We start from the raw sequence: 27,541 nt of genomic DNA on the forward strand, positions 1-27,541 counted from the left end.
TTTAAAGTGAACAGCCTATGTGTTTCGAAATCTAAAATGTTTAGTCAAGTTTAAATCATGATTTGTTTGGTCTAATAAAAAATATTGAATTGTGTCTTTTTAAATAATACTTCTATTCAGTAATTTAATTAAAATTGACAGTAAAGACATGTTACTAAAGGTTTCAAATACATTCTGGTTGTTTTGAACTTCCTATTTATTAAAAAAATTAATAATGGCTAAGTAATGAAAAATGCACACACAAGCAGTACAATAGTTTTCAACATCGTAATAGATGTTTTTTTGTTTTGTTTTGTTTTTGAGCACCAAATCTATTAGAAAGATTTATAAAAGAGCACGTGACACTGAAGACTGAAGTAATGACTGCTTTGCAACCACATTTTTTTTACAACCCGAATTCCGGAAAAGTTGGGACGTTTTTTAAATTTTAATAAAATGAAAACAAAAAGACTTTCAAATCACATGAGCCAATATTTTATTCACAATAGAACATAGATAACATAGCAAATGTTTAAACTGAGAAAGTTTACAATTTTATGCACAAAATGAGCTCATTTCAATTTTGATTTCTGCTACAGGTCTCAAAATAGTTGGGACGGGGCATGTTTACCATGGTGTAGCATCTCCTTTTCTTTTCAAAACAGTTTGAAGACGTCTGGGCATTGAGGCTATGAGTTGCTGGAGGTTTGCTGTTGGAATTTGGTCCCATTCTTGCCTTATATAGATTTCCAGCTGCTGAAGAATTCGTGGTCGTCTTTGACGTATTTTTCGTTTAATGATGCGCCAAATGTTCTCTATAGGTGAAAGATCTGGACTGCAGGCAGGCCAGGTTAGCACCCGGACTCTTCTACGACGAAGCCATGCTGTTGTTATAGCTGCAGTATGTGGTTTTGCATTGTCCTGCTGAAATAAACAAGGCCTTCCCTGAAATAGACGTTGTTTGGAGGGAAGCATATGTTGCTCTAAAACCTTTATATACCTTTCAGCATTCACAGAGCCTTCCAAAACATGCAAGCTGCCCATACCGTATGCACTTATGCACCCCCATACCATCAGAGATGCTGGCTTTTGAACTGAACGCTGATAACATGCTGGAAGGTCTCCCTCCTCTTTAGCCCGGAGGACACGGCGTCCGTGATTTCCAACAAGAATGTCAAATTTGGACTCGTCTGACCATAAAACACTATTCCACTTTGAAATAGTCCATTTTAAATTAGCCTTGGCCCACAGGACACGACGGCGCTTCTGGACCATGTTCACATATGGCTTCCTTTTTGCATGATAGAGCTTTAGTTGCCATCTGCTGATGGCACGGCGGATTGTGTTTACCGACAGTGGTTTCTGAAAGTATTCCTGGGCCCATTTAGTAATGTCATTGACACAATCATGCCGATGAGTGATGCAGTGTCGTCTGAGAGCACGAAGACCACGGGCATCCAATAAAGGTCTCCGGCCTTGTCCCTTACGCACAGAGATTTCTCCAGTTTCTCTGAATCTTTTGATGATGTTATGCACTGTAGATGATGAGATTTGCAAAGCCTTTGCAATTTGACGTTGAGGAACATTGTTTTTAAAGTTTTCCACATTTTTTTTACGCAGTCTTTCACAGATTGGAGAGCCTCTGCCCACGCATCTTTACTTCTGAGAGACTCTGCTTCTCTAAGACAAAGCTTTTATAGCTAATCATGTTACAGACCTGATATCAATTAACTTAATTAATCACTAGATGTTCTCCCAGCTGAATCTTTTCAAAACTGCTTGCTTTTTTAGCCATTTGTTGCCCCCGTGCCAACTTTTTTGAGACCTGTAGCAGGCATTACATTTTAAATGAGCTAATTAAGTGGATAAAAGTGTAAAATTTCTCAGTTTAAACATTTGCTACGTTATCTATGTTCTATTGTGAATAAAATATTGGCTCATGTGATTTGAAATTCCATTAGTTTTCATTTTATTAAAATTTAAAAAACGTCCCAACTTTTCCGAATTCGGGTTGTACATTAAAATTACATTTTAAAACATATTAAAATAGAAAACAGATATTTTACATCGTAATATTTTTAAAGTGTTCTTACTGTATGTTTGGTCAGATAAATGCAGCTTTGGTGAGAATAAGAGACTTTCAAAAGCATTAACACATTCTTCTGACCACAAACTGAACAGTACTGTATATTAATGAAGGGTTAAAGTTGTTGGCCTTCATGGAGAAGATGTATGTTAAATCTGCCATTTAAATGTTATGCTTTTAATTCTTTGATATTCATTTAAAGATCAAGACAGTCAAAAGAGAGTCTGTAAGATGAGACATTTGTATCTGAACCTGAACTGAAAGGGCTTTAATCAGTGTTTGTGTTAAAAGACTTTCTGTGGAAAATTAGACGTCTAACAGACATAATAACAGCTCTGTTTGTGACTGCTGTGCTGTTTTGGTCTTGCTGTATAGTCATTGCCGTTGCTCAAAATAGTTCAGTGGTTCAATGCAAGGCCCATATTTTCCTTTAAAGATTTGTGACCCAATTTCACATGACGTCTCCAAGCAACATTTCACTAAAACAGCTGTTTTCATTAATGAAGACTAGCTGTCTGAAATCTGTGTACAGCTCTACAACGCTAATTACATTCATCTGTGGATTGAATTTCTGTAACCCAGCTCTGCGTGTTTTTCTTCAGTCCGATTGTAAGTATGAAGGATGTGATGTGTTGTCAGGCTTGTTGCAGCTTGTTGACCCCTACACGGGGTTAAGCTGGGGCAATGAACACAGGCAGCCAGATCCGACGGCTGCTCTGGAAGAACTGGACGCTCCGCAAGAGACAAAAGGTACAATTAACCCATTTACTGGGACACGAAACAATCATCATCACGGGCTGTAGTTTATAAAGCCTCCAGACAGCTTGTATTTAGAGTGCTCTATTTATATCATGAGATACAAACCTCAGAAATTTGGTTGCAAGTTCAGGATTTAGGCAATTTGGACATACTGTACCATACAAAACCAAATACAAAACTGAAAAGATAGTGTTTTAAACCTTTTGAGGAATTTTTATTTTATTTTTGTTTTTATGTGCTATTGTCTGTTTAACATTAAAGTGTACCTATTATGGGTAATTAATTCATTACCAATATGTTAATGTTTCTTGTTGATGTCAACATGAAAGGCTTGGGATTCGTTTTAAAAAACGACTCCTTTCAATGATTCAGAGTCGATTCTTTCTTTTGAGAGACAATAACTTTTTATATGGTGCAGATTAAAAAAATTGCAGAATTATTTCATTAACTTAGAGCTGAGTTACACACTGCATGGAAGGTCATTTTTAAAAAATCCATAATGGGGGACTTTAAGGCAACACTTGACGATAATTCTAGGGATGATTGATAGGTCGGCACCAAATCCGTTACTGGCGGATATTAGATGTTTTGTCTTTCTAATCTTTTAAAACATAATTTAATAAAAAAGGGTAAATATCCAGTTGACATACTGAACTTTATAATGTTGATGCTTAAATTGAAAAAAAGACTCTAGTATTCAATGTTTTTTAAATTATTTCAACAAAATAGTACAGGTTTTAGTACATATTATGAAATTAATTATCATTGTCTGAAATTGTATTATTGCTACTGTACATCCTTGTATAGTTCTTTATGGTTAATGCATTATTTAATTATTACATAATATGGAACAGCAATTTATTACAGCATTTATATAGGTCTATAAAGACGAAAAACATTTCCTTTAATTCTGTTAATTATTACAAAAGCTGCCTGATTTAAAACATTCTTTTTTATTAATAGAAGTTGAGTGTGTTGATAAAACAATAAATTATAGAATGTTTATACAACTTGAAATGTTATAAATGCATTAACATGTAGAAATTCACAGTGAACTACATTAAAGGAATAGTTCACAAAGATACAAATTATGTCATCATTTACTCACCCTCATGTTGTTCCAAACCTGTATAAAGTTTCTTTCTTATGTTGAACACAAAAGAAGATATTTTGATGAATTTTGCAGAACCAAGGGAAAGACTTAAGGAAAGAAATACTATGGAAGTCAATGGGGACCATAAACTCTTTCATACCAGCATTCTTCAAAATATCTTCTTCTGTGTTTAACAAAATAAAGAAGCTCTTACAGGTTTGGAACGACATGAGGGCGAGTAAATGATGACAACATGTTCATTTTTGGGTGAATAAATGTAGAAAAGTACTATTTATTACAGTTGGTTCGTGATACCTAATGTATGCAACTTGAGCTTTATTGTAAAGTGGTGTTTTCATCATTATTAAAATCCTACGTCCAGATCTGACATGTTTCTAAACAAACCGCTCTCTTGTCACTTGTCACACAGATTCGCTTCCTGGTTGAGATTCTGTGGCCTGTGTTTTTATTCATTGGACTTGTGTGGCTACGAAGAGCCAATCCTCTGTATCGCCAACATGAATGTAAGAATACACATTATAGTATCAATACTTTAGGCTGTACAATTTCACACTCAGCCAGTTATTGATAATGGTATTCAGAAAAACAACACAGTTTGAAAGTTCATTAGCATCTGTGTGAGGTGCCTGAGGACTTACTCATCATATCTGTAAATGCAGGTCATTTTCCCAGCAAGGCTATGCCCTCAACGGGAATCCTGCCTTGGATTCAAGGGATTTTCTGCAATGCTAATAACCCATGTTTTCACCATCAAACTCGAGGAGAGTCGCCTGGGGTCGTTTCCAACTACCACAACTCCATGTGAGTCAGACACTCCTTCACTTCTCAAATCTGAAAGATTTTCCTATCTTGCACATTTTGTGTTGTAGGCGTCCAGAAATATTCCTCTGACACAATTCTGTTTGGAGGAAAAATGACTCTTCCAGTGCAGAGGAGTTTTGCAGGACATCCAACAGCTCGATAAACAACAGTTGGGATTGTAAATTTAGTCTTATCCCATTATAGATACTTTTCAAATCGTAAAATATTGCGAGATGTTTGTTTTTAATGAACTAAGTTAGTCTGAATCCAAGTTTCAGTTTATTGTTGTAGCTCATGTCTTTCTATCCTGTTTAGACTGGCACGGTTTTACCAAGATTCACAGGAGCTGCTGTTCAACGACACTGAGTTCCGTCAGCTCGGCCGTCTGTGGCATGAAGTCACCATCTTGAGCAACTTCATGGAGACGCTGCGCACCGATCCTGCGCTGGTGGCAGGTATGTAGAGCAGGGGGCGCGTGTGCTGTATGACCCATTAACCCAGGAACTGATGGGACCTCTTTAATGGATCTGACTGATGGATGGAGAGAGTGGGCATTTCCTCTCTTGTACTTCCACTCCCCTCGTACCTGTTTCCTTTTCCTGCTCCCTCCCTGACAAGTCCAGGCCGAACATAAGTCTTAATATATGGAGAGCATTTTAAGTGAAAAAATATAGTGATCGTGATTATTATTATTATTATTTAAATAGTACACATTCTCATATCAGCATATTCTGTTTGTCCTGTCAAATATACTTCTGGCAGTGAGTTAGCCATAAAAAAATCTGATGGAAATGATTTCTCATGTCGCACAGAACCTGTTTGACTTTCCTTCTACTGCGGAACATGAGGTGAAATTTAGTTAAATATCCTGGCTGTTGTTTTTAATATAATTACACTACCATTCAGAAGTTTGGGCTAATTAAGGTTTATTTATTATTTTTATTATTATTATATATATATATAATTTTTTTTAAGTCTCTTATATTCACCAAGGCTGCATTTATTTGATCAAAAACACAGTAAAAAGAGTATTTTTGTAAAATATTATAACTTTTTTAAATATCTATAATATACTTTAAAATGTAATGTACTCATGTTTCTTTTTTTCCTTTTTTTTACTACCACATTTTTTGTGTCACATGATCTGTCAGAAATCATTCTAATATGCTGGTTCTCTGCATAACATAAATAATAATAATAATAATAATAATTATTATTATTATTATTATTATTATTATCAAAACACATTTATATATTATTGTTATCTGTAACACATTTTTTTTTATAATGTTTAAAAAAGAAATTCTTGTTCAACAATGTAAAATAATTACTTTTTTTTATTTTTTTTCAGACCAAACCATAACAAACCAAACCAAAATACTCACACTTTATTTTAAGTTCAAATTCTCACCATTAACAAATTATTAACTACAAATTTTGCCTCGGAAACTCCTAATTTTATACTTATTAATAATTAGTAATGTAGTTGTTAAGTTTAGATATTGGGTAGGATTAGGGATGTAGAATATGCTCATGCAGAATATGCACTTTATAAGTACTAATATATAACCAATATAATAATAGGGATGCTAATAAGCAACCAATTAATAGTGAGAATTGGTCCCTACACTGAAGTGTTACCACCAAAAGAAAAAACAAATCAAAACAAAACAAAAAGTAAGTCATGCAACACAAACCTTTTTTTATGGGAGTATTGATAGAAATGTTCAAGTACCAATTAGGACCAAAATTAGGACCAAAACTTTTTCAGTTGTCATCAAATCATCATTTACACCTTTTTAATGTCATAGTTTAATATTTGTATAATATTTCTTATTGTCAACCAAAATGACAGTCCTGTAGTTTACCTCTGAATGCCTTTAACTGGAGTTGGTTAGTTGAATCTAGCAGCTCTTTCTCCACACATGACTCTCATGTCGTGACCTTTCAGTACAGAGTCCTGTTGAGCGACAAAGCTTTCAGTGAAGAATTCAGTGATCAAGTGATCCATTCAATCACTTTGTCAGCACAGTTTGTCCTCTAAATGAATATATGTCAGTCATTACACGCTGGTCAGCACACTGCTGCAGTGTTAAGAGTGTTTCAGGCGAGTGGAAAGCATTCTTCCGTTGTGCCCATAGGCCAGAAATAGGGAATATTTGTATTTGTTTACTTGCATCTCAAGTAAAGCTTTGAAGGATTTAGTTTTTTTTTTTTTGATGATGATGATGATGATGATTTAAAATAAGTCCAACAAACTTGACAACCATGTGACTTAGACACATAGCAAACAAAACAGCAGTAAGTTGCGCACGGACATACATTTACTTACATGTGGCCTTTTTTAACGTTTTATTACATGCTTTTATTTTTTCTTCCACGTCCTTTCCTTTTCTTTGTGCCATCAGGTAAAGGACTCAAGGTAGAGCACATTCTGAAGGACGACGAGGGTCTGACGTCATTCCTGCTGCGGGACGCTGGGCTTTCAGAGGCTGTGGTGTATGATCTTACAAATGCACAAGTGCGGATGGAGCAAGTACGTTACTGCAGATTTAGCTTTTTAGGCTACTGCTTTTAAAAAAGCAGATGAGCTTCCTTCTCTTGTGAACCATTTGTTTTCATAAATGATTTAACAGCTTCCACTGCAAGCAGATTCCTTTCACACAGTCACATCCTCAAACTCTCCTTTAGGCATTTACTAGGTGTTTCCAGCTAAATCTAGTGAATTCATGTGGTGTTTACAGTCACTAAGAGTCCTTCCTGAGTTTGTAGGTCAGTGTCTTCATGACGTGTGTCTTCTTTTGTTTCACGCTGGCTTCTCACACACAGATTGATTTATGGTATATCCCATTGTCTCAGTGATTCAAGCACTCTGAAGTAGGCTGCTTTGATCCTACACTTTCCTAAGTGCATACCAATGTATTGGGAAACACACCATAAATAATGTATAGATACATTTCCAAATACCTGTATTTAAATGATTTCTTCAAGACAAATTGAAAACACTTTTTGATGAGTCAGACCAAATCTTAAGCCATCAGAATATATATATATTTTTTTCTGTAATAACAGGCTGAGACAGTTGATTTTGGCCCTTGTAACTTTACTACTCTAAAAAATACTATTGAGATTAAATATAAAGCAAATATAACCAAGTAATATGTAACCCTAGTAATCTCATATTTGACCCTGGACCACAAAACCAGTCATAGGAGTAAATAAGTGACTAAATATGCTTTCCATTGATGCATGGTTTGTAAGGATAGGACAATATTTGGCCAAGATACAACTATTTGAAAATCTGGAATCTAAGGGTGAAAGAAAATAAAAATACTGAGAAAATCGCCTTTATAATTATCCAAATGAAGTCTTTAGCAATGCATATTACTAATCAAAAAATAAGTTTTAATATATTTACGGTAGGATATTTACCAAATATCATCATGGAACATGATCTTTACTTAATATCCTAATGATTTTTGGCATTGAAGAAAAATTGATAATTTTGACCCATACAATGTATTTTTGGCTATCGCTACAAATATATCCCAGCGACTTAAGCCTGGTTTTGTGATCCAGGGTCACAAATGTCCTTTAGTATTTCAAAAACATCTTAGCATTGTTTCACAATGTGCTCAGATTCGCCAAGATGCCAAACTCTGCAGTCAAAAGTCAGAAATGTCAAAAGATTTTTCATCAAATTCTTCCAAAATATGGACATGCTGAACTACTTCTTCATTAACAACCATCTCCTGTGTTTCCAGTTTGCACATGGAGTCCCAGATCTGACTCTGAAAGAGATCGCCTGCAGTCAGGCTCTTCTGGAGCGATTCCTCATCTTCCCCAGTCGCGGAGGGCTGTACGGGGTCCACAGTGCCATGTGTGCCCTTTCCCAGCAAAGGCTGCAGATGATCGAGGACGTGCTGTATGCCAACATAGACTTCTTCAAGCTCTTACGACTGGTCAGTCATGAAGCTTTTACTTTATAGCTTTACTGCTCCTGGTGTGTGCTCACAGTGTGTGTGTGTGTTCACTGCTCTGTGTGTGTGCACTTCGAATGGGTTAAATGCAGAGCACAAATTCTGAGTATGGGTCACCGTACTTGGCTGAATGTCACTTCACTTTTTCACTTTCACTTATACATGCTGCTTTGCACAGTTACACTAATGTTCAGAGGACTGAGATGTTATTCAGTACAATGCTTGAAATAGCTCATTTCAAAATTATATGGATTGCAAATTTTGTATACAGTAAATGCAATGAATGCAACATTGCAAGGCCGACTGAATAAATCATGAATAATATACGTTCAAAAGTTTGGGGTCAGTACGATTTTTTTATTTTTTAAGAAATCCTATTCTATTTAACTTATATTTAGCAAATCCCTGCTTAATTATATTAACTAAATAATAAACTAAAATATAAACACCTTAATAAACTCATATTTGTTGCTTATTTATAGTTTGTAAGGTAGTTGTTAAGTTTAGGTATTGGGTAGGACTATATGCTTTATACATACTAATAAAAAGCCAATTTATTAATAATAAGCATGCTAATTAGCAACTAGTTAATATTGAGAATTGGTCCCTATACTTATATATTACCAAAATTACTACATAAACATTTAAATACAGACTCAGGATATTAAAATGTTTTTGACAGCATTAATGCTTTTATTGTATTTTTGATCAAACTTTTGAATGACAGTATATATTTTGACAGGATTTAAAAAAAAAAATAGTTTGACACTAAATTATACTACATTCAAAAAAAAAAAAAATAATAATAATACAAAAAATAAAGGTGCTTCACGATGCCACAGAAGAACCTTTTGTCTAAATGGCTCCATAAGGAACCTTTAACATCTGAAGAATCTTTCTGTTTCACAAAAGGTTCATTGTGGCGAAAGAAGGTTCTTCAGATTTGAAAAAGGTAAGAAAGGTATTGTTCTTTAAAGAACCTTTGACTGAATGGCTCTTTGTATAACCAAAAATGGCTCTTCTATAGCATCGCTGTAAAGAATCTTTTAAGCACTTTTATTTTTAAGATTATTATAATAACTTATCCAAATATAACATTTCTATAACATTTCTAAATATAATAGAGTAGTTATAAAATTGAATAGTTAGGCTATTATATAACTGTAACCTAGTTGTGAGCTCATACATTTTTCTTCGATTTTGAAATGTCTCTAAATGGACACAGCAGATGTCGCCACTTTCTATTTTAAAACCAGTACATTTTGTTGCAGAGAAAGTTATTTCATATTTCATACCGATTGGAAATATTTAGCTTAGATTCAACAGTAAATCATTATGTTCTCCACTGTAGTACGCAGTATACAGTAGCTATACGCATGTCACATGCTTGGAATTATGGAAAAGCTGTTCTAAACACATCATAAGTGTTGGTGCACTAAACTAAGAATGTGGATCATGAGCCAGACCTACTTACCTGTTGTTAGACTTTAGAAGGCCTATGAATACCACTGGTGAAACAACACTACTTATCAGCTTTCTCTCTCTCTCTCTGTCTGTGTGGTTTACTCAGGATTAGATTGAAGCAGATGGTAGCACACTGCTTGGCCTCATTTACTAATGAGATTAAAGAAGACTCCCTCTGCTGATGAGGACAGCTGAAGAAGCAGTTTCTGTAGTTTTGTTCTGTCTCTCGTGACAATGTTTAAGTTATAGGAAAAAGTTGCTGCTCATCTCGCATCTCTCTGCTTGTGTCTTAGACACCGAACCACTGTACGGTGATTAAACACAGTCATTAAACGTTAGCTTTCATCTGCTTCAGAATTTCATAAGCCCAATGCTTTAAAGTCAACATGGGACTCTAATCGCAATCTATTTTACTTCTGTTATAGTTCAGACTGAAACGAGATAATCAATAAGAAAACATTTAGGGTGGGAGTTTATTCTTTGGGTGGTGAAAAGTGGACCTTATATGCCACAATAAATCAAGAACATTGCTCAGAAAGCTTTTTGGGTTTTGCTTAATGTTATCAATTTGTCTGTATCGCCTGTAGTGGTGCCAATAGAAAGTCATTTCAGAGGAAGAGCAAGTTATTATATTTTGATGAATGATTCTGAAAACATTTTCCCCCTTTGGAGTTACATGTACCAATTAATCATTTGCAGTAAAAAGGAACATTTATTTCCCCTCTTTTGTAAAATTTACTTTACATTTCTCCCCCCAAAGCACAGATACCTGTATGCAAATGTTCAGGGCACTGTGTAGTTTAGAAATTGTGTTTAGCATCCATTTGCAAAAGAAATTAATATTTTTGTCCAGCAAAGATGCAAGAAATTGATCAACAGTAAATACATTTATGTCACAAAAGATTTCTCACAAACTTTTTATTCAACGAGGATCCTAAAACACAAAAATATTAAACAGCACAACTTTTTTTCAACATTGATAATAATAAGAAATGTTTCTTGAGCACCAAATCAACATATTAGAATGTGACACCGAAAAGTCAGCGTTGCCATCACAGGAAAAAATACATTAAAAATTTAAAATCTAAATAAAAATATATTAAATGAAAATTGTATAGGAATGCATTAAATTACATATTTAAAACAATATTAAATAATAACAATAATTCACAGAATTTTAGTTATTTTTGCCATATATATCTCACAGGGAAGTCGTGGCCTAATGGTTAGTGAGTCAGACTCCCAATCGAAAGGTTGTGAGTTCAAGTCCCGGGCCGGCAGGAATTGTGGGTGGGGGGAGTGCATGTACAGTTCTCTCTCCACCTTCAATACCACGACTTAGGTGCCCTTGAGCAAGGCATCGAACTCCCAACTGCTCCCCGGGCGCCGCAGCATAAATGGCTGCCCACTGCTCCGGGTGTGTGCTCACAGTGTGTGTGTGTGTGTTCACTGCTCTGTGTGTGTGCATTTTGGATGGGTTAAATGCAGAGCACAAATTCTGAGTATGGGTCACCATACTTGGCTGAATGTCACTTCACTTTCACACACTTCACTCACTTTTCACTTTATTATTTATATTTTTTCTGTAATGTTGATTAATAAATGCAGCCTTGGTGAGCATAAGAGACTACTTTCAAAAACATTTAAAAAAAATCTTACTGACTTTTTAACAGTAGTGTATATGTACTGTATTTTAATTTTAAATCATAATGTTAAGATATTAAAAACATGTTTAGATTTATGTACTCAAAGGAATTAAATCAGTTTTTGGCTACATTCTATTTCTACATGGTTTGGGCACATTTGTGGTCATTAATATGCTTGGCAAACTGTAAGGTTGTCTCTCTTTCTATCTGTGTTCAGTTGCCCATGGTGCTGGATAGCCACTCGGCCGGGATAGACCAGCAGTTCTGGGGTCGAGCGCTTTCAGCATTGTCCGACAAGCTTCAGGAGGTACGGCTCAGTTCCTCTCCCCCTTTTAAGACCCTTATTTTAGCATCCAGGAAGCTCCTCACTTCCCTTCAGCTCTTCAGAAAGCTCCATGAGAGACGTTAAGAAAGTGTGCGTGCTATAGATCATTGTTGTCTATCACATCAATCTCAGTTTCTTTATTACATCACCATAACCTCATTTTGTGTGCTTTATGGGGACACAAAGTGTTTATATGAATAGTTCATGCATGTGTATCATCACTCCTGTTTCACAAATATGTCGAAAGCGCATTCCACTGAGGTCACATCCTGAAGGTGGAGTACATTTCTTTTCCTTTTGCTCGGGTGACAGAAAGCCTGGCCAACTAATGCTATCACACATCTCTAAATCCATCTGCGCTCAGTATGAATGTGTATGAATGGGAAGTAGGGAGGTAAAGTGTTAGTTTAGTGGAGGTTGAGCAATGACTCATTCCTCATACTGAAAGCCTCTATGGAAATCCTCGTCACTTATCTTGACCAGGTTTGACTTATTTTGGCTATCACGGTGTGAATTAGAGTTCGTGACCCACTGAAGAGTGCTGGATCTCACGTCCACCCCGATAATCAGCTGGTCTCGTATTTTGAGAGAGCTGTGATTGTGGTTCAGTCTATATGATTCGTTTTTTTCTGTGACACAAAAGAAGATAAGTTTTTCTCTGTACAGTGAAAGTCAGTGGGGCTCAAAACAACACTGGACATTGAATGAACAAAAAACCTCTTTATTTCTATACAGAGGTTGCTAGTTGTTCGTGCACATGGCTGAATTAAAATGGGATTAATTGCAAACCTGGTTCTTACCTTATTTTTACCCCTAAAATGGCAAATTCAGCCACAACTGTGCCTTAGGGTTGATTTAGGGATATCCTCTTCAAGGATGTGCATCTTTAGGTTGCCATGTTTCGTGTTTTGAGAATAGTTTATGGCAGATAAAACATGTAAACCTGGATAGAGAGGTTAAGATGAGGCTGGCCAAATAATTTGGTTTACATTGACTAAAATGGCCTTCCTCTCACAGCTTGCGGAGAGGCCCAGCTCCCAGGATTTGATGCGGGTTATGTACTCCATCTTCCAGTCCAGGGGTCCCTCGTCCTTCAGTCAGCTGATGTCCACTGTGTCGGATCTCTTCTGCGGATACCCAGAGGGTGAGATCACCCGGGTCTTCTCCTTTAATTGGTATGAGGACAACAACTACAAGGCTTTCCTAGGCATCAACAGCTCCAGAGGACACGACAGCTACACCTATGACAAGACAGCAAGTGAGAGCTATTGATCTGTGTGTTCTGTAAAATTTTTCACTCTTTCACTTTCGCTTTGATCTAATTTCTCTTTTTCACTTTCTTTTTCTTGCTCTGTTGCTCTTTCACTTGCTCTTTGGCCCACAGCTCCCTTTTGTAATGCAATGATGCAGAACCTAGAGTCAAACCCTGTTACAAAAATCATGTGGAATTCAGTGAAGCCTCTAGTGATGGGCAAGATCCTCTTCACCCCAGACTCCCAAGCTGTCAGAAAGATAATGAAAAGTGTAAGATACAAATCTCCACCGACTTTCATGCACTGTATTGTAACCACTGACAATCAAAACATACACTAAAGTTTGGGGTCCGTAATATTTTTTAACTCTTTCCCTGCCATTGACGAGTTATTTAGTCATTTAGAAGACAATGCTTCCCCACCAGTTTTTACAGCTTTTCGTGTTTTCACTCTTATACACTCAGGGGTGCTATTACACATCTGAACGAGCACAAAGCCTCCTGAACAAAAACACACGTGAAGAGGACAGCATATAAAAGAAAATTGCATAATGTTATGGAGTTAAATGATGATACAGGAAGTGGTAGCCTATATGGCTTTGCAAGCTTTAAGGTGTTGATGAAAGTGATTTAATTGATTTTTGCAGTTTTTTTTTAAAGTAGAGGTTTTTATCTTTATTTTGGTGTATTGCATATTAAAATATTCATTCAGCAAAATATACTTTAGGCCATCAAATTTTAGTGAAAATCATCAGAATCACTTGCGGTGGCTGGCAACTTTTTTCGAAAATCTGGTGGGGAAAGAGTTAAAGTGTTTTTAGAAGAAGTCTTTTCTGCTCACCATGGATTTATTTGATCAAACATTCAGTAAAAGTTGTAATATTGTGAAATGTTTAGTTTTCAGCTCCAGCATTATTTGAGGTGTTCCAAAGAGCAAATTCAATTCATTTATGTGTCACTGATATTTTTTTCCATCTCGACTGTTGTTTTTGTTCAGTGATCTTAAACATTGCTGAGTCAGATGTTTTGTTATTGTTCATCCCTGTAGACAGGTTAATGTGCCCTGTACACATACAGTATGCTGCTGACAATCCATATTAATTTGTGTGTGTATGTTTTGTCCAGGCCAACACTACTTTTGAGGAGCTAGAGAGGTTGCAGAAAATGGGGAAGGTCTGGGAAGAGGTGGGACCGCAGCTCTGGGAATTCTTTCAGAACAGCGTCCAAATGAACATGATACGGGTAACGTATCTGTTTCTTTTCATCTCATACACACATGCACACACACCTCCCTTTATCCCTTCACATGCCACATTATTTCATTAATCTCCTGAGTATGCAATCCAATGTCCTCCTTTAGTCTCTGTGTAATCTCTCATGGGGTTACGTTGTTATATTTAATTATCTGTCATGATACGTATCTATAAGTGACTTCATTCTTACATACTGTCTTTGTATACACTACAGGTCAAATATTTGGGGTATGTAAGATTTTTTTGTAAGAAATTAAATTTAGCATGGATTACATTGATCAAAGGTTACAGTAAAAACATTTATAATGTTACAAAACATGATTACAATGAACTTGTAATCACATGTTACAAATGAACTTTCTATTAATCAAAGAAAAACAAAAATGTATTGTGGTTTCCTCAAAAACTAAGCAGCACAACTGTTTTCACAACTCACTCTCTCTCTCTCTTTCCTGCAGGCAACACTTAGAAACCCCACAGTGATGGACTTTTTGGACAGGCGCCTTAATGAAACACAGTTCTCCACCAAAGACATCCTTAACTTCCTGCACAATGGCCCAGAGCAGGACAGATATATGAACATGACAAACTTTGACTGGAGAAATGTCTTTAGTCTGGCAGATCAGGCTATTCGGATGTTTAACCGGTACAGTGAGGTAAGAGCAGTCGTCAATTCAATTTAGGTTTAGCGAGGAGTTAGTTAGAACTGACAAAAATGGCATTTAGTAAATGTACTGTATTCTTTTAAAGCGCATCACGTTTCCTTTAGAACCAAACCAGATTAAATTTTAGTAGTCTGAATGACATGCAAAGATTTTATGCAAACATATCTTGTTTGAAACCAGTGTCAGCATTTTTTATTGAACAGTGATTCAGTCTAGATCAAAACAATAATTTACTGAACAGATTTATTCAAAAACACTAATTCATTTAAATCAACACTGATTTATTCAAGAGCGAAACAGTCTTTCACTCCACAAATTCATCGAGAAAACTGTTTAATTCTAAAGCAAATGGAGTTAGATACTGAAAGCTAAAAGAGTGAAAGGAATATTATTTAGCACTGTAATATATTAATATTGGCAAAAATTATTAGTGATCCATAAATAGAATAAAAATGTATATACATCCTTTAACTATGCCCCTCAAACATTCAGCTCTGTCCAGATTCAGGGCTCCAGCCCTTTCCACAATGTCTAGTGATGGCCCCATGTTTAGCATCTCCCTACAAACCAGCCTATCTGTTCCTCACTTGACAGAATGAGGTTCTTCAGCTCTGAGCACCACAGCTCTCATTTTGCAGAGCGCTTATTGCTCTCAGCACATCACCACAAGAAAGACCACTTAGCATGGCTATATAGAGCCCACTGTGGCCAGATGGGTGAAAGGGAAAAGAACAAGCAAGCTGTCAACAGCATGCAGGCCTCTCTATTGTGTGGCTTTGATTAAGTGGGGACTGGGTGGGAGAGACACCCTTTGCCAGCACCGTGTTGTTTTTGTGGACGGGGGGCTTCATTGAGAAACAAGAGGGGCAAATCACTCAGCTTCACTCTGTTACCTCACCTCCCAAGCCATGACCGGCCCCTGTCCCATAAGCTGGAGGCCTCTTCCCTCAAACTGATTAGAGTGGGACGGCAATGGTGGGAGAGGGCTATCATAGGGTGACCCAGGCTCCATTTGTCTACATCCGAATGGTGAGCCTTCATGCTTTATAAACAAACCTTACCCTTTTAGCCTATTAGCTATAGCTGTCACTCTTCAGCCCTGCTCAAGAGTTACCTTGAAAAGCTATGTGACCATTGGTCACTGAAAAAATATAATTGTATTATCAGAATTAGGGTTTATTTGTGGTTTTTCAGTCCATGAGCTCAAACTGAGTGCCTCTGAATGTGTATGTTGTGTTTTTCAATTGAAATGTGTTGAGAACATGTGAGACCTGCGGGGGTTCCATTGAATCTTTCCATTCGGCTGTTTGTTCAGGAGCTCTGGTGGCATTGTACATTACTGTGAATGACTCCATTAGATATGGTGTGCGTAAAGTAGGAGGCCTCTCGTTTCTAGTGCGGTGGCATGTGATGTGAGAGCGAGCCGTTCACTCAGCTATTGTACAGCAGTCCTCCAGTGGACAGCCAACACAGACTCTGTGATTTTCCCATGTCATCAGTGCACTTTGAGAACAAGAGGCCTGCTACATGGAGAATTGCTTCAGCTCTTGAAAGCTTGACATTCTTACAAATCAATCTGCACATACAAAGTATTATACAAGATTATAAGTTACAACATTTGAATCTGATTGGCTGCTGTGTGTGCACGCTGTAGGCTGACTGTCAATCTGTGTATTGGATAGTATAGATTTAACCGTGACTCTTTCTGCAGTTGCATTGTTAAGCTAGTCAACCAGGGGTGCGTTTCCCAAAACCATAACTTTGTTGGTTGCAATGCAATTTCCCAATGCCAACCAAGTAAGTTGCTAACAGGTTAGCAACTATTGTTTTGGGTAAATGCATCCCAGTTTGTTCAAAAATATTGATTCATTCAGTTTGTTTAAAAACTCGGATTCATTTAGGAGCTAAACAATTATTCACTTAACAGATTCTTTTGAAAACACTGATTCATTCAAGAATGAAACACCACTACTGTCTGTTGTTGCTAGATTTATTTTTTAGATTTATTTATGTTGGTGGAGCAAAAATAAACAAATTAATGGCAATATTGTGTCTAAATAAATTTTCAACAACAATAATACATTTTAATGTTCAATGATTGGTCTGATTTCAGAAGTTTCAGCATCCAAACAGGTTTTTTTTTTATTTCCTCACAGTGTATAAGTCTGGATAAGTTTGTGGGTCACATGGATGAGAATCTGATGACACATCAGGCTCTGCACCTGCTGGGGGAGAATAAGTTCTGGGCAGGTCTGGTCTTCATGGACATGTACCCCTGGACCACAGAACTGCCCCGTCATGTCAAGTTCAAAATCCGAATGGACATTGATGCAGTGGAACGCACCAACAAAATCAAAGACAGGTGAGAGGTCATCCATAATTGTGAAGGATGAATATGCTTCATTGTTCATCTGATCTAATAAGGGTTGTTCCTTATGCACCTTAGGACTGAGTGGAGGGAGACCATTAAACCAATGAAGCAGAGTCAAACTCAATCTATTTAATATTCATCTCAATCGCCAATTTTAAAGAAACCATTTTGGCATTGAGCGCTTCTTCATCAAAATCATAGTAAAAATGAATAATGAGGTTTTATGGCTTGAGGGACGGCAAGCAAATGCTTAAACTAATCCTATTTTAACTTTAATGTGATCAGGGTTGAGGGAACACTGATGGAACATTAGATTATAAATTCATGTCTCATCATTCAGAGTACATGTTCTGATTCAGCTTTTATATAAAAATGGATTGTGTAAGGAGAGAATAGAAGATCTTCTCTTGACTGTTTATGTAAGGTGTTCCTGCTCAATACACTATTGTTAGAGCAAGAGAAAGAGCAGGCCACAATTATACATCCTACGTGGAGCGCCAGTGTGCTGTGCCATGCAAAATGACACCACCAGACTCAGAGTCTCTCTGGAGCACAAAACATGCATGCAGGTGTTAGTCTGGTTAGATCTCACTGTAGCTGTCCTTCTTTGACACAAGAAGAAAAATATCCAAGGACTGTGGGCTTGTGGGTTCACTGTGTTTTCATTATGTGGGCATTTATATTTATTAGTGGGCGTTGTGCAGCCACTATAAACAAGCAATGTGAATTGAATTACAAATTGTGATTTTTGCCACTCTTATTTAAATAGTTAGGAGTAATTTTGAGCATGTAATTCCTAGCAAGTTATGAATTGTGGAAAAGCATTTTCAGGCTTTTAGTATTGCAAATTTCAGCACTATTATAAGTATGCAAGAATCTTCTTGGCTTTGACTTTTTTTGTGATGCCTTCCCAGTAAAGTAGGAGGTTGAATTTCATGTCAAACAAGCCCTCCAACACTCTCTAAAGTTTCATGGTGCTGGAGTATTTAGGTATCTCACCAACCCCCTGAAAGTACACATTTAGAGGCTTACAGTTCCACTGACGTTTATAGATGTCTTCCCAGTGAGCTAAAATACTGAATTTTAAGTATGTTCATCTCAGAGCAGCCCTGTGACACTCTATAAAGTTGTATTAGTCAGCTCAAGAAACATTTGTTCAAGAAACAACTTGTTCTTGTTCATTTTGAATTAGCACCAAACAAAAGTTTCCCTCAATTTCTCTTAGGTACTGGGACCCTGGCCCAAGGGCAGACCCTGTGCAGGACCATCGCTACATTTGGGGAGGTTTTGCTTACCTGCAGGACATGATTGAACACGGAATCCTCAAGCTACACACAGGTCATGACTGGCCTTTAGGTGTTTACCTACAGCAGATGCCCTACCCCTGCTATGTGGATGACATGTGAGTGATGGCTGGAATTATGAGGCCAGAAAGTGCTGCTAAATGACCCTGTACCTGACACTGTTTGATTACCAACATTCTTTAAAATATCCTCTCTTGTGTTCCAGAGAAGAAAGAATGCTAAAAAGATGTGTAAATTATTAAAAAAAATAATAATTCAAGTCCATTTTAATGTAGTCAAGAAAGGACCGCATTTGACTCCATTCAAATTATTTCAAGGAATATGGTTCTCAATGAAACATTATTCAATTTCTCAATGATTATGCCAGTGTCCAATGTAACTTTTTTATTTTGTCCCATATCAAGGTTCATGCTGACTCTAAACCGCTGTTTCCCCATCTTCATGGTGCTGGCCTGGATCTACTCAGTGTCCATGATTGTGAAGAGCATTGTGCTTGAGAAGGAGATGAGGCTGAAGGAGACGCTGAAGGCCATGGGCGTCTCTAATGGAGTCATCTGGTGCACATGGTTCATCGACAGCTTCCTCATAATGGCCACCAGCACTGCTCTGCTGACTGCCATTATCATGGTGAGGAAGAAATGTGATGACTGATGAACCATGTCAATTGAACTTTGTCCCTTTGAGACGTTCTCAGATTTGTTGCATTGTGACCTCTGCTGGATGTATGTTGCTAGTACATATCTCATCTGTCACTCTCCCTTACTCCTTTTTCTCTGTAAAATATTTCTTAGAATTTGCATGGACCCTATCATTTATTTTTGGTTTAGCTACCTCATTGGTAGCAGTGCAAAGAAAGAGAGATGTGTGATGTTAAAATTATATACACTGAAATAAAAGAGTATTCCAATTTTTTTCCTTGTTTGTCCTCAGGTAGGCAAAGTGCTGAATTACAGTGATCCCATCATCCTGTTTCTGTTTCTACTCACGTTCACTGTGGCCACTATTATGCAGTGTTTCTTGCTGAGTGTGTTCTTCAATAAAGCCAACTTGGCTGCGGCTTGCAGTGGCATCATTTACTTCACCCTCTACCTCCCTCACATCTTCTGTTTCGCATGGCAGGATCGCATTACCAAGGAAATGAAGTTAGCTGTGGTGAGTCCACTATGCTGTTCCACTTCTCATCTGATTGATCCACTCTCAAACGCCTGCATTCAAAGTAACTGAAACGTTATAAATGAGTGATTCTTCACCATTATTAGGGGCTTTGGCAAACTTCTAAGAGGGACTTTAAGATGACTAAAAGTTTTACATTTAAAAATGAATCTGTTATTATTATTTAATGGAAAGGTGTAATAATAATAATAAATTATAAAAAGAAAATAATACAACTACTTATTTTCATTTTCAATAACTGTTGTTTTGACTAAAGAAAAGTCACAAAATTATTGTGGTTAATTAATTTAATATATCAATACTCCCAGTTTGAAAACGAGCAGCCTTGTCAAAATTCCTGCAGAAATATGGGAAATAGTCCATATCAGTGGAGCCTTCGAATATTGTGTTGACAACGCAGAGGTTCAGAACTACTGCTATAAATGTAATTAGCATGAAGTCTTATTTCTAAATTTCATTACTATTTAGATTTGGAAAAAAAAATATCTCAGTGGTCAAAATGGTTCTTACCTTTTGTTAATGTTTTGTGAAATGGTCCTCCTTTTCCAGAGCTTTCTGTCTCCAGTGGCCTTTGGTTTTGGGACAGAGTATCTGTCCCGCTATGAGGAGCAAGGCCTGGGGCTTCAGTGGGACAATATTCGTACAAGTCCTCTAGAGGGTGATGAGTACTCCTTCTTCACTTCCATTCAAATGATGCTACTGGATGCAGTTGTCTATGCTTTTTTGGCTTGGTATCTCGATAATGTCTTTCCAGGTCAGTTTCTTTCAAATCACTGAGCTGAATGTTACTAACAAGAGAAAATATAATTTTGAATGTGTGTGAATGAGTGTGTGTGCTTAATTCTTTTTACCATTGGCTTTTCAGGCCAGTATGGCATCGGTCGACCCTTTTATTTCCCACTGCAGCCCTCTTATTGGCTAAAGCCGACACCTCAACCCTCACAGATTCCAGATCCAGGTATGGTTGACTGTTTACAGCTGATATTAACACCCATCTTATATGATTTGATCAGAAGTTTACAGAATTAAATACCGGTGTAAACAGGGCCTACATTACATTCATTTTGTGAACTCACCCACATGTCCCTGAAGGCCCTGACAAGCCTGTGGTAAACAACGTGGAGAAGCAGGAGGATGTGGAGTATGGTGACCTTTCACCGGACCACAGGGAATGCAATGGTTCCCGCAGCAGCAAACAATGCAAGCACAGGGAGAAACGAGAGAGGATGGAGAGAGAGAGAGAGCGGGAGGAACAGCTAAAAACACAGGAAGAGATTCAACAGGAGGAGATACAGCCTGTGGACGATGGTGAGTATATCAGCTAATTTTGAATTGAGAATACGTTTTAAATTTCATGTGTCAAATTCAAATTCTATTCATCCATCCATCCATCCATTCATTCATCCATCCATCCATCCATCACTATGCTGCAAAAATAGTCTTGCACTAATGGAAAACCTTTATAGTTTGCATGTGATTATGTTGAATTACTTTGAACTGTGCATCAGTAACTTCATCTACTTGTGATTTTAATTCAACTTTCAATTTATTAACTTGGTCTGTTGCTATAGCACCTGTATATAAACCTGAGCCTGTTTGTCAGTTGTCTGTCTTATTTAGTGTCCGTACTGGTATTTTCCTGCAGGGAATCTGTTCTTTGAGCCAGAGCCGGAAGGTTTGATAATAGGAGTGTCCGTGCAGGACTTGGTGAAGGTTTATTCGAAGAGCTCAAGACCTGCAGTGGACTGTCTCAACATGAACTTCTATGAGGGCCAGATCACTTCTTTCCTAGGTCACAACGGGGCAGGAAAGACCACCACCTTGTGCGTCCCTACCTTCTCTTTATCCTTTAATATCATTGATATGGAAACATAAATCCTATCTATTTTGAGTGATTTGGACACTTGTGTACTTGCACTGTCATAGGTCCATATTAACTGGGTTGTTTCCGCCCACCTCTGGAACGGCTTACATATATGGTAAGGACATTCGTACAGAAATGGATGCCATACAACAATCACTGGGCATGTGTCCACAGTACAACATCCTCTTCAATCAGTGAGTGATCTTGCTTGGAAGTAATATTGTTAATACGTTATAGTCTGTTTGCTTCAAGAATGTATATTTTATTTTATTTCACTCAGCCTGACAGTAGAGGAGCATATTCTTTTCTACTCTCTGCTGAAGGGACGTGATAGCAAGGAGGCCATGCAGGAGGTTGAGAACATGCTGGAGGACCTGGGACTGCCTCATAAACGAGACGAGGAAGCCCAGAACCTCTCTGGTGGGTCTGAATGCAAACCTGACACAATAAAGTGGCAATCTGTTGTTATGGGGTCATATGTTCTGTGTTTTAAACAGATACTTAAAGAAAGGGGGACCGGGGACGTTAAAGTTAAGCTCCTTTTTTTAGGGCTGATGTGGGTTTCAAAGGAAGCAACGAAGCTGTCCTAAAGTAAACGTGAAAAATGTTTTAAATGGCTCTGAGACAACAGTGCAATTCACAATTCAACAGCACAATTCAACAGTGGTGTAATTGTCATGCTGCTTTATCCTGCTGTATGTAATTGCTGGTTTTTGAGAGAGTAAATATCCGGCACTAATGTCTAGCAAGTCAGTGTTGTAATTGCGTTTCAACTCTCTCTGTAGGGGGTATGCAGAGGAAGCTGTCTGTGGCGATGGCTTTTGTGGGTGGTTCTAAAGTGGTGATACTGGATGAACCGACATCAGGAGTGGATCCATACTCCAGGCGCTCCATTTGGGATCTGCTACTCAAGTACCGCACAGGTACTGCCACCTTCTGGCCAAGGAAAATTATTTACACTGTGCAGCTGCTCATGCAATAAGATACAACACTGATCTTCATGTTGTTAAATGTCTGTATCATTCATACACATGCACTTCATCCAGGACGCACAGTAATACTGTCCACTCATCACATGGACGAGGCAGACCTGTTGAGTGACAGAGTGGCCATCATTTCTAAAGGGAAACTACTCTGCAGTGGCTCTCCTCTGTTTCTGAAGAACTGCTTCGGAGTGGGTTTCTACCTCACGCTGGTGCGTCGCATGAAAGACCAGCGCAAAAAAGAGGTGGGAGACTTCTGCCAAAGGTCACAATGTTGGTGATTAAGGCGAGACACCACAAGTGAATATGGTATATTTTAACTAATTGAAATCACCATACTTCCCCTGATGATTAAGCACATTAGGTGTTATATAATTAAATATCCACTCATTTGCATTCATTTCCAGTACAGAAATCCATCAAAATATAGATAGAAATAAAACTGTAATTGTGTTTGGCATTGTATGGTGCTCATGAAGTAAAGATTTCTGAATAGGTATTTCTACATATTTAAAAATATGAATTGCAATTGAAATCTACTGACATAAAATAGATAAAGTGCAGTAAAATAACTTTAATGTGTATTTTGGATGTTTCCCACTAGTCTGAAAGAACACATGTTAAGGAAGCAAAATAAACATGCAAAACTTCATGCATTGAAAACTGTCTCAGGTTACTTATGTAACCATAGTTCCCTGAGTAGGGAACGAGACACACGCGTCCTCTAGGGGGCGCTTTGGGGAACACCTCGTCGTGACCCGTGTCTGAAGCATACATTGAAAAAACACCAACTTGTTGGCCGGCGACAGCCTCCGACGTCACTACTGGCGTGACTATAAATCAACACCGGGAGAGCACGTCATTATCTTCTTCATCTGAAGCTTGCGTTTGAAGCATGGCAGGGAGATAGAGGACGCAGTGTCTCGTTCCCTACTCAGGGAACTATGGTTACATATGTAACCTGAGACAGTTCCCTTTCGAGGGAACTTCGAACTGCGTCCTCTAGGGGGTGCTTTGGGGAACAGTATACCCACACCGCCATGCTGAGGGGAGTGCAGGCCAGAATCATGGTGAGCACTAAGTACCAACTTGCCCCTGGGACGTTTAGACGCTGTCTGTGACAGTACCCCTTACGGCCAAAAGGCCTAAACTACATACCAAAAATTAATTGTTAGGGCCTCGGCCCAGGGTAGAGCTGAAGGCTTGGAATCAGGAAAGATTCCTTTAAAGGGATATGGCTAAGAACCTAGCATTTGTACCAAGTCTTGCCTGTCACACAGGGGCTACCGCTAGCTTACGCATAAGCTTGCTGAAAGCTGTCTCGACAGTTCTCTATTAGCAACACCCTGTTTAGATGGGTATCAGAGGATACATAGGTGGAGTGGTGTCCAAGATGAACGGGGCTTTTACCAACTCAAGAAAGGGCACGAAGCAACCGCGCGAAGCCCTCACCATATAGGATTTTAGAAAGAACGCAGAATACTAGCCTGCAAACTTACCACAGTGTGGATTTCAGAAAGTTTGCAAAGACTTCACGTGCACACTTACCATAGCATGGATTTTCAAATACTGTTCTAAGGAGGGGCTCTCGTGACACTCTGATAGAGCAGCTCATAGATGGAATGTTGCATCTCAAAACAGTATGATTGAGAGTCATCAACTCGATCTATGGAAACAATACTGGAGCGCTCTGGGGAAAAAACTGAGAACTCAGTCTCATACGAGAGGAGAACTCCGGGCTCAAAGTAGCGCGCTCATAGGTGACCCTTTTTTGGAAAAAGGGGATCGCTGCTAAATTACCACGAGAAAAGCTGAGCGTGTGTACTTAAAGGTTCCTAAGCATCGCAGAGGTGCTGAATCTCACGGAAGAGGCAAGCTCAATTTTACAAACCTCGGGTGAGGGAAGCATCACCTGAGGCAGCATATACAAGAAGACTTCTGTAACTGCCACCTCCACTTACCGGTAGATGCGACAGCACCCCTAAGCGGCCAGGAGACCCCTCGGAGTGACCTGGCCGGACATCCATGAAATTCCCTGCAGTGCTGTGCCAGGCCTGATGATCAAGGAGGCTCCCTCAGAAACCTGTGATCTCAGCTGCCTAATACCGGAACATGAAGCCGGATGGCTGCTGCTGGCGAATGTTTAGTAAACACTGTAACTGAGCACTGCAAAGGAAACTCACAGAGTTTATTAGTAAACACGTGACCACCAGCAATTAAATACACATAAGTATATACAGAGAGGGTTTACATTTACCCACCCTCCTGCGCCGGAGCCCTGTTCAAGGGGCGCCTCCTTTTAGTCTGGACCATCAGTCAGATGGTTGCTATGAACATAGAACCATAAAAACATTATAGGTCCAGCATAGGAGACTGTTATGCGATCAGGTGGAGAGTTGGTGGTTACAGGGGAATTAGGAAGGGGAGGATAAAAGCAGAAGTTAACCCTCTGAAGTCGATGAACGCATATACGCGTTATGAGGCTATTTTCTCCTGATAACCTCTTAGACTCCAGAGGGTTAAAAATCCCCAAAGGGAACGAGTAGATACCTCAGTATCACTCCGATTTGGACAAGAATGCTGCCTCGTCTAGATACTACCCCTTAGGTTCTGCTTACCTCCTCGTGACCCACGATTCCTCTAACCCCTACCCGCAGGTGGGGGAGGAGTGCGAGTTGCGACACTAGCCTTCTGTGCCCATCTTTGATCCTCAGATAGAGACAGGACTGGACCCCTATGTTGTTCGGGCTCAGACCTGGACCTTCATGGAACGAAGGATCTGAAAGCAGCAGAGCACGCCTTCGTCTCCCCGAACTTATCAAATTGCCATCTCAACGGAAATACCGAAAAGTTAAGAAGGCGAAACCTGAGCATCGAGCAGAAAGCATTTTCTTTCCTCCCGATGTCTGCCATGTTCATCCACAGATGTCTCTCCGCTGCCACCATGGCTGCCATAGTCCTGCCCATGGCGGAGGCGGCCTGCTTGGTAGCACGGAGAGAGATGCGTGGTGCGGCGCAGCTCAGCTACCTGATCAGAAAAAGGCCCCTGCCTCTATCCAGGTCTCTTAGCAGATCAGTCTGATATGCTTGAAGCACCAGCATTGTGCTGTAATAAAGCCACAGCCTGACCTGCTACTGCATATGCCTTGCCATTTAAGCGGGATGATTTTCTGAAGGGGCTTAGATGGCAAGGAGGGAGATTAAGAGAGGATGTTTCCCCTGCAGAAAGAAAAAAATATTTACAAATTATTTATAAAATGTTTAGCTCTTTCTACAGGGGGCATTCCCTCCTAGCCACTTTCGCTCATCACCTCAATGTCGGCAGATTACTTTCATGCCGAAACCGATGGATGCGAGAAGAAAACGGCATCTTTCATTTCTTTTTAATCTCTGTATGGAGATCATGCACAAATGAAAGTCTCACCTGAGCTGGAGGGCTATGGTCAAAAGGTAATTTTCGCTCAATAACCTCCAACAGCTCTACATACGCAGGGCAGGAGAATTGAGAAGGCTCAGCCTCAGCTTCTTCACCATCCTCAAATATCTCCTGCTTTTCCTGGGTAAAAACCCAGCAGAGCACTAACCTCAGTATCAGAAAGTGGTAAAGATATAACATCATCCTCCCGAGGCTCTCTCTCGTCCGCTGCCCTTTTTTTTTTTTTTTTTTTACGAGCCCGAAAGGGAAAGTCCCTCTTTAAACCATTCAGACAGATCCACTTGTATTCTCACAAGCTCATTTTCTTCCACGCCTCAGCGCGGACAGATCCTGAACCGCAGGAAGCAGATGGCTGCCTTTTTTTCCCCTTTTCTTTCAGAAGAGAGACGAACGAGAGCGGAGCTTTTTTCATTGAAAAAACGCTCACAGTGCACACAGATTGCCTCCTCACAGACATCGCTTGCGTGCTCTTCACCCAAACAAATGACGCAAAGATCGCGTGTGTCAACGGGTGTCAAATAACGCAGACACAGATGCACACATCATCTAAACGCTTGCTAGTTGTCGCCATGATAAACAGAGAAAGATCGCCCTTACCGGTTCTTTCAGATGCACGCTTCAAACAAAACAGTCAGTGAAGATGAAGAAGATGACGTGCTGTCCCGGTGCTGATTTATAGTCGCGTCGGTAGTGACGTCGGAGGCTGTCGCCGGACAACAAGTTGATGTTTTTTCAATGTATGCTTCAGACACGGGTCACGACGAGGTGTTTCCCAAAGCGCCCCCTAGAGGACGCAGTTCAAAGTTCCCTCAAAAGGGAACAATGGTTTTGTCTGTAGTGTCTTGCCTTAAGAATAAAGTGCTTACATGATATGATCTAGTTTTTAGTATTTTCTTTTATGGCATTAACAATCCACATCTCTGCTTTGAATGTAAGGATCTTGATACCATTGTTACTAGCACAGACACACTGAATTATAGTGTTTATATGGACAACACAGGTTTTAGTCCAGCTTGCAACACAGAATTTGAATAAAGTTTGCCACAAAACTGGTTGCACAGTTGCTGCATACATGAATCGTATCTC

At 38.8% G+C, this 27,541-nt stretch overlaps 1 protein-coding gene across 2 annotated transcripts in view; it reads left to right on the top strand.

The window, feature by feature from the left end:
* Positions 1-27,541, top strand: part of LOC132096641 (retinal-specific phospholipid-transporting ATPase ABCA4-like) — a 43,336-nt gene that overhangs the window by 286 nt on the left and 15,509 nt on the right. For both annotated transcript variants that reach the window (XR_009422604.1, XM_059502118.1), the window contains exons 2-24: positions 2,705-2,815; positions 4,348-4,441; positions 4,598-4,739; positions 5,055-5,194; positions 7,148-7,275; positions 8,504-8,701; positions 12,047-12,136; positions 13,172-13,412; positions 13,539-13,678; positions 14,532-14,648; positions 15,118-15,315; positions 17,481-17,686; positions 18,921-19,097; positions 19,404-19,626; positions 19,930-20,151; positions 20,722-20,926; positions 21,038-21,130; positions 21,265-21,480; positions 21,818-21,995; positions 22,099-22,230; positions 22,317-22,456; positions 22,822-22,959; positions 23,083-23,264. Coding sequence is in view for 1 of the 2 variants with exons in the window: in XM_059502118.1 (XP_059358101.1) it covers positions 2,750-2,815; positions 4,348-4,441; positions 4,598-4,739; positions 5,055-5,194; positions 7,148-7,275; positions 8,504-8,701; positions 12,047-12,136; positions 13,172-13,412; positions 13,539-13,678; positions 14,532-14,648; positions 15,118-15,315; positions 17,481-17,686; positions 18,921-19,097; positions 19,404-19,626; positions 19,930-20,151; positions 20,722-20,926; positions 21,038-21,130; positions 21,265-21,480; positions 21,818-21,995; positions 22,099-22,230; positions 22,317-22,456; positions 22,822-22,959; positions 23,083-23,264 (3,666 nt within the window). In the remaining variant the exon portion in view is untranslated. The remainder of the gene's footprint in view (positions 1-2,704; positions 2,816-4,347; positions 4,442-4,597; positions 4,740-5,054; positions 5,195-7,147; positions 7,276-8,503; positions 8,702-12,046; positions 12,137-13,171; positions 13,413-13,538; positions 13,679-14,531; positions 14,649-15,117; positions 15,316-17,480; positions 17,687-18,920; positions 19,098-19,403; positions 19,627-19,929; positions 20,152-20,721; positions 20,927-21,037; positions 21,131-21,264; positions 21,481-21,817; positions 21,996-22,098; positions 22,231-22,316; positions 22,457-22,821; positions 22,960-23,082; positions 23,265-27,541) is intronic.

The sequence above is a fragment of the Carassius carassius genome, chromosome 20 (assembly GCF_963082965.1).
Source record: "Carassius carassius chromosome 20, fCarCar2.1, whole genome shotgun sequence".
Taxonomy (NCBI): domain Eukaryota; kingdom Metazoa; phylum Chordata; class Actinopteri; order Cypriniformes; family Cyprinidae; genus Carassius; species Carassius carassius.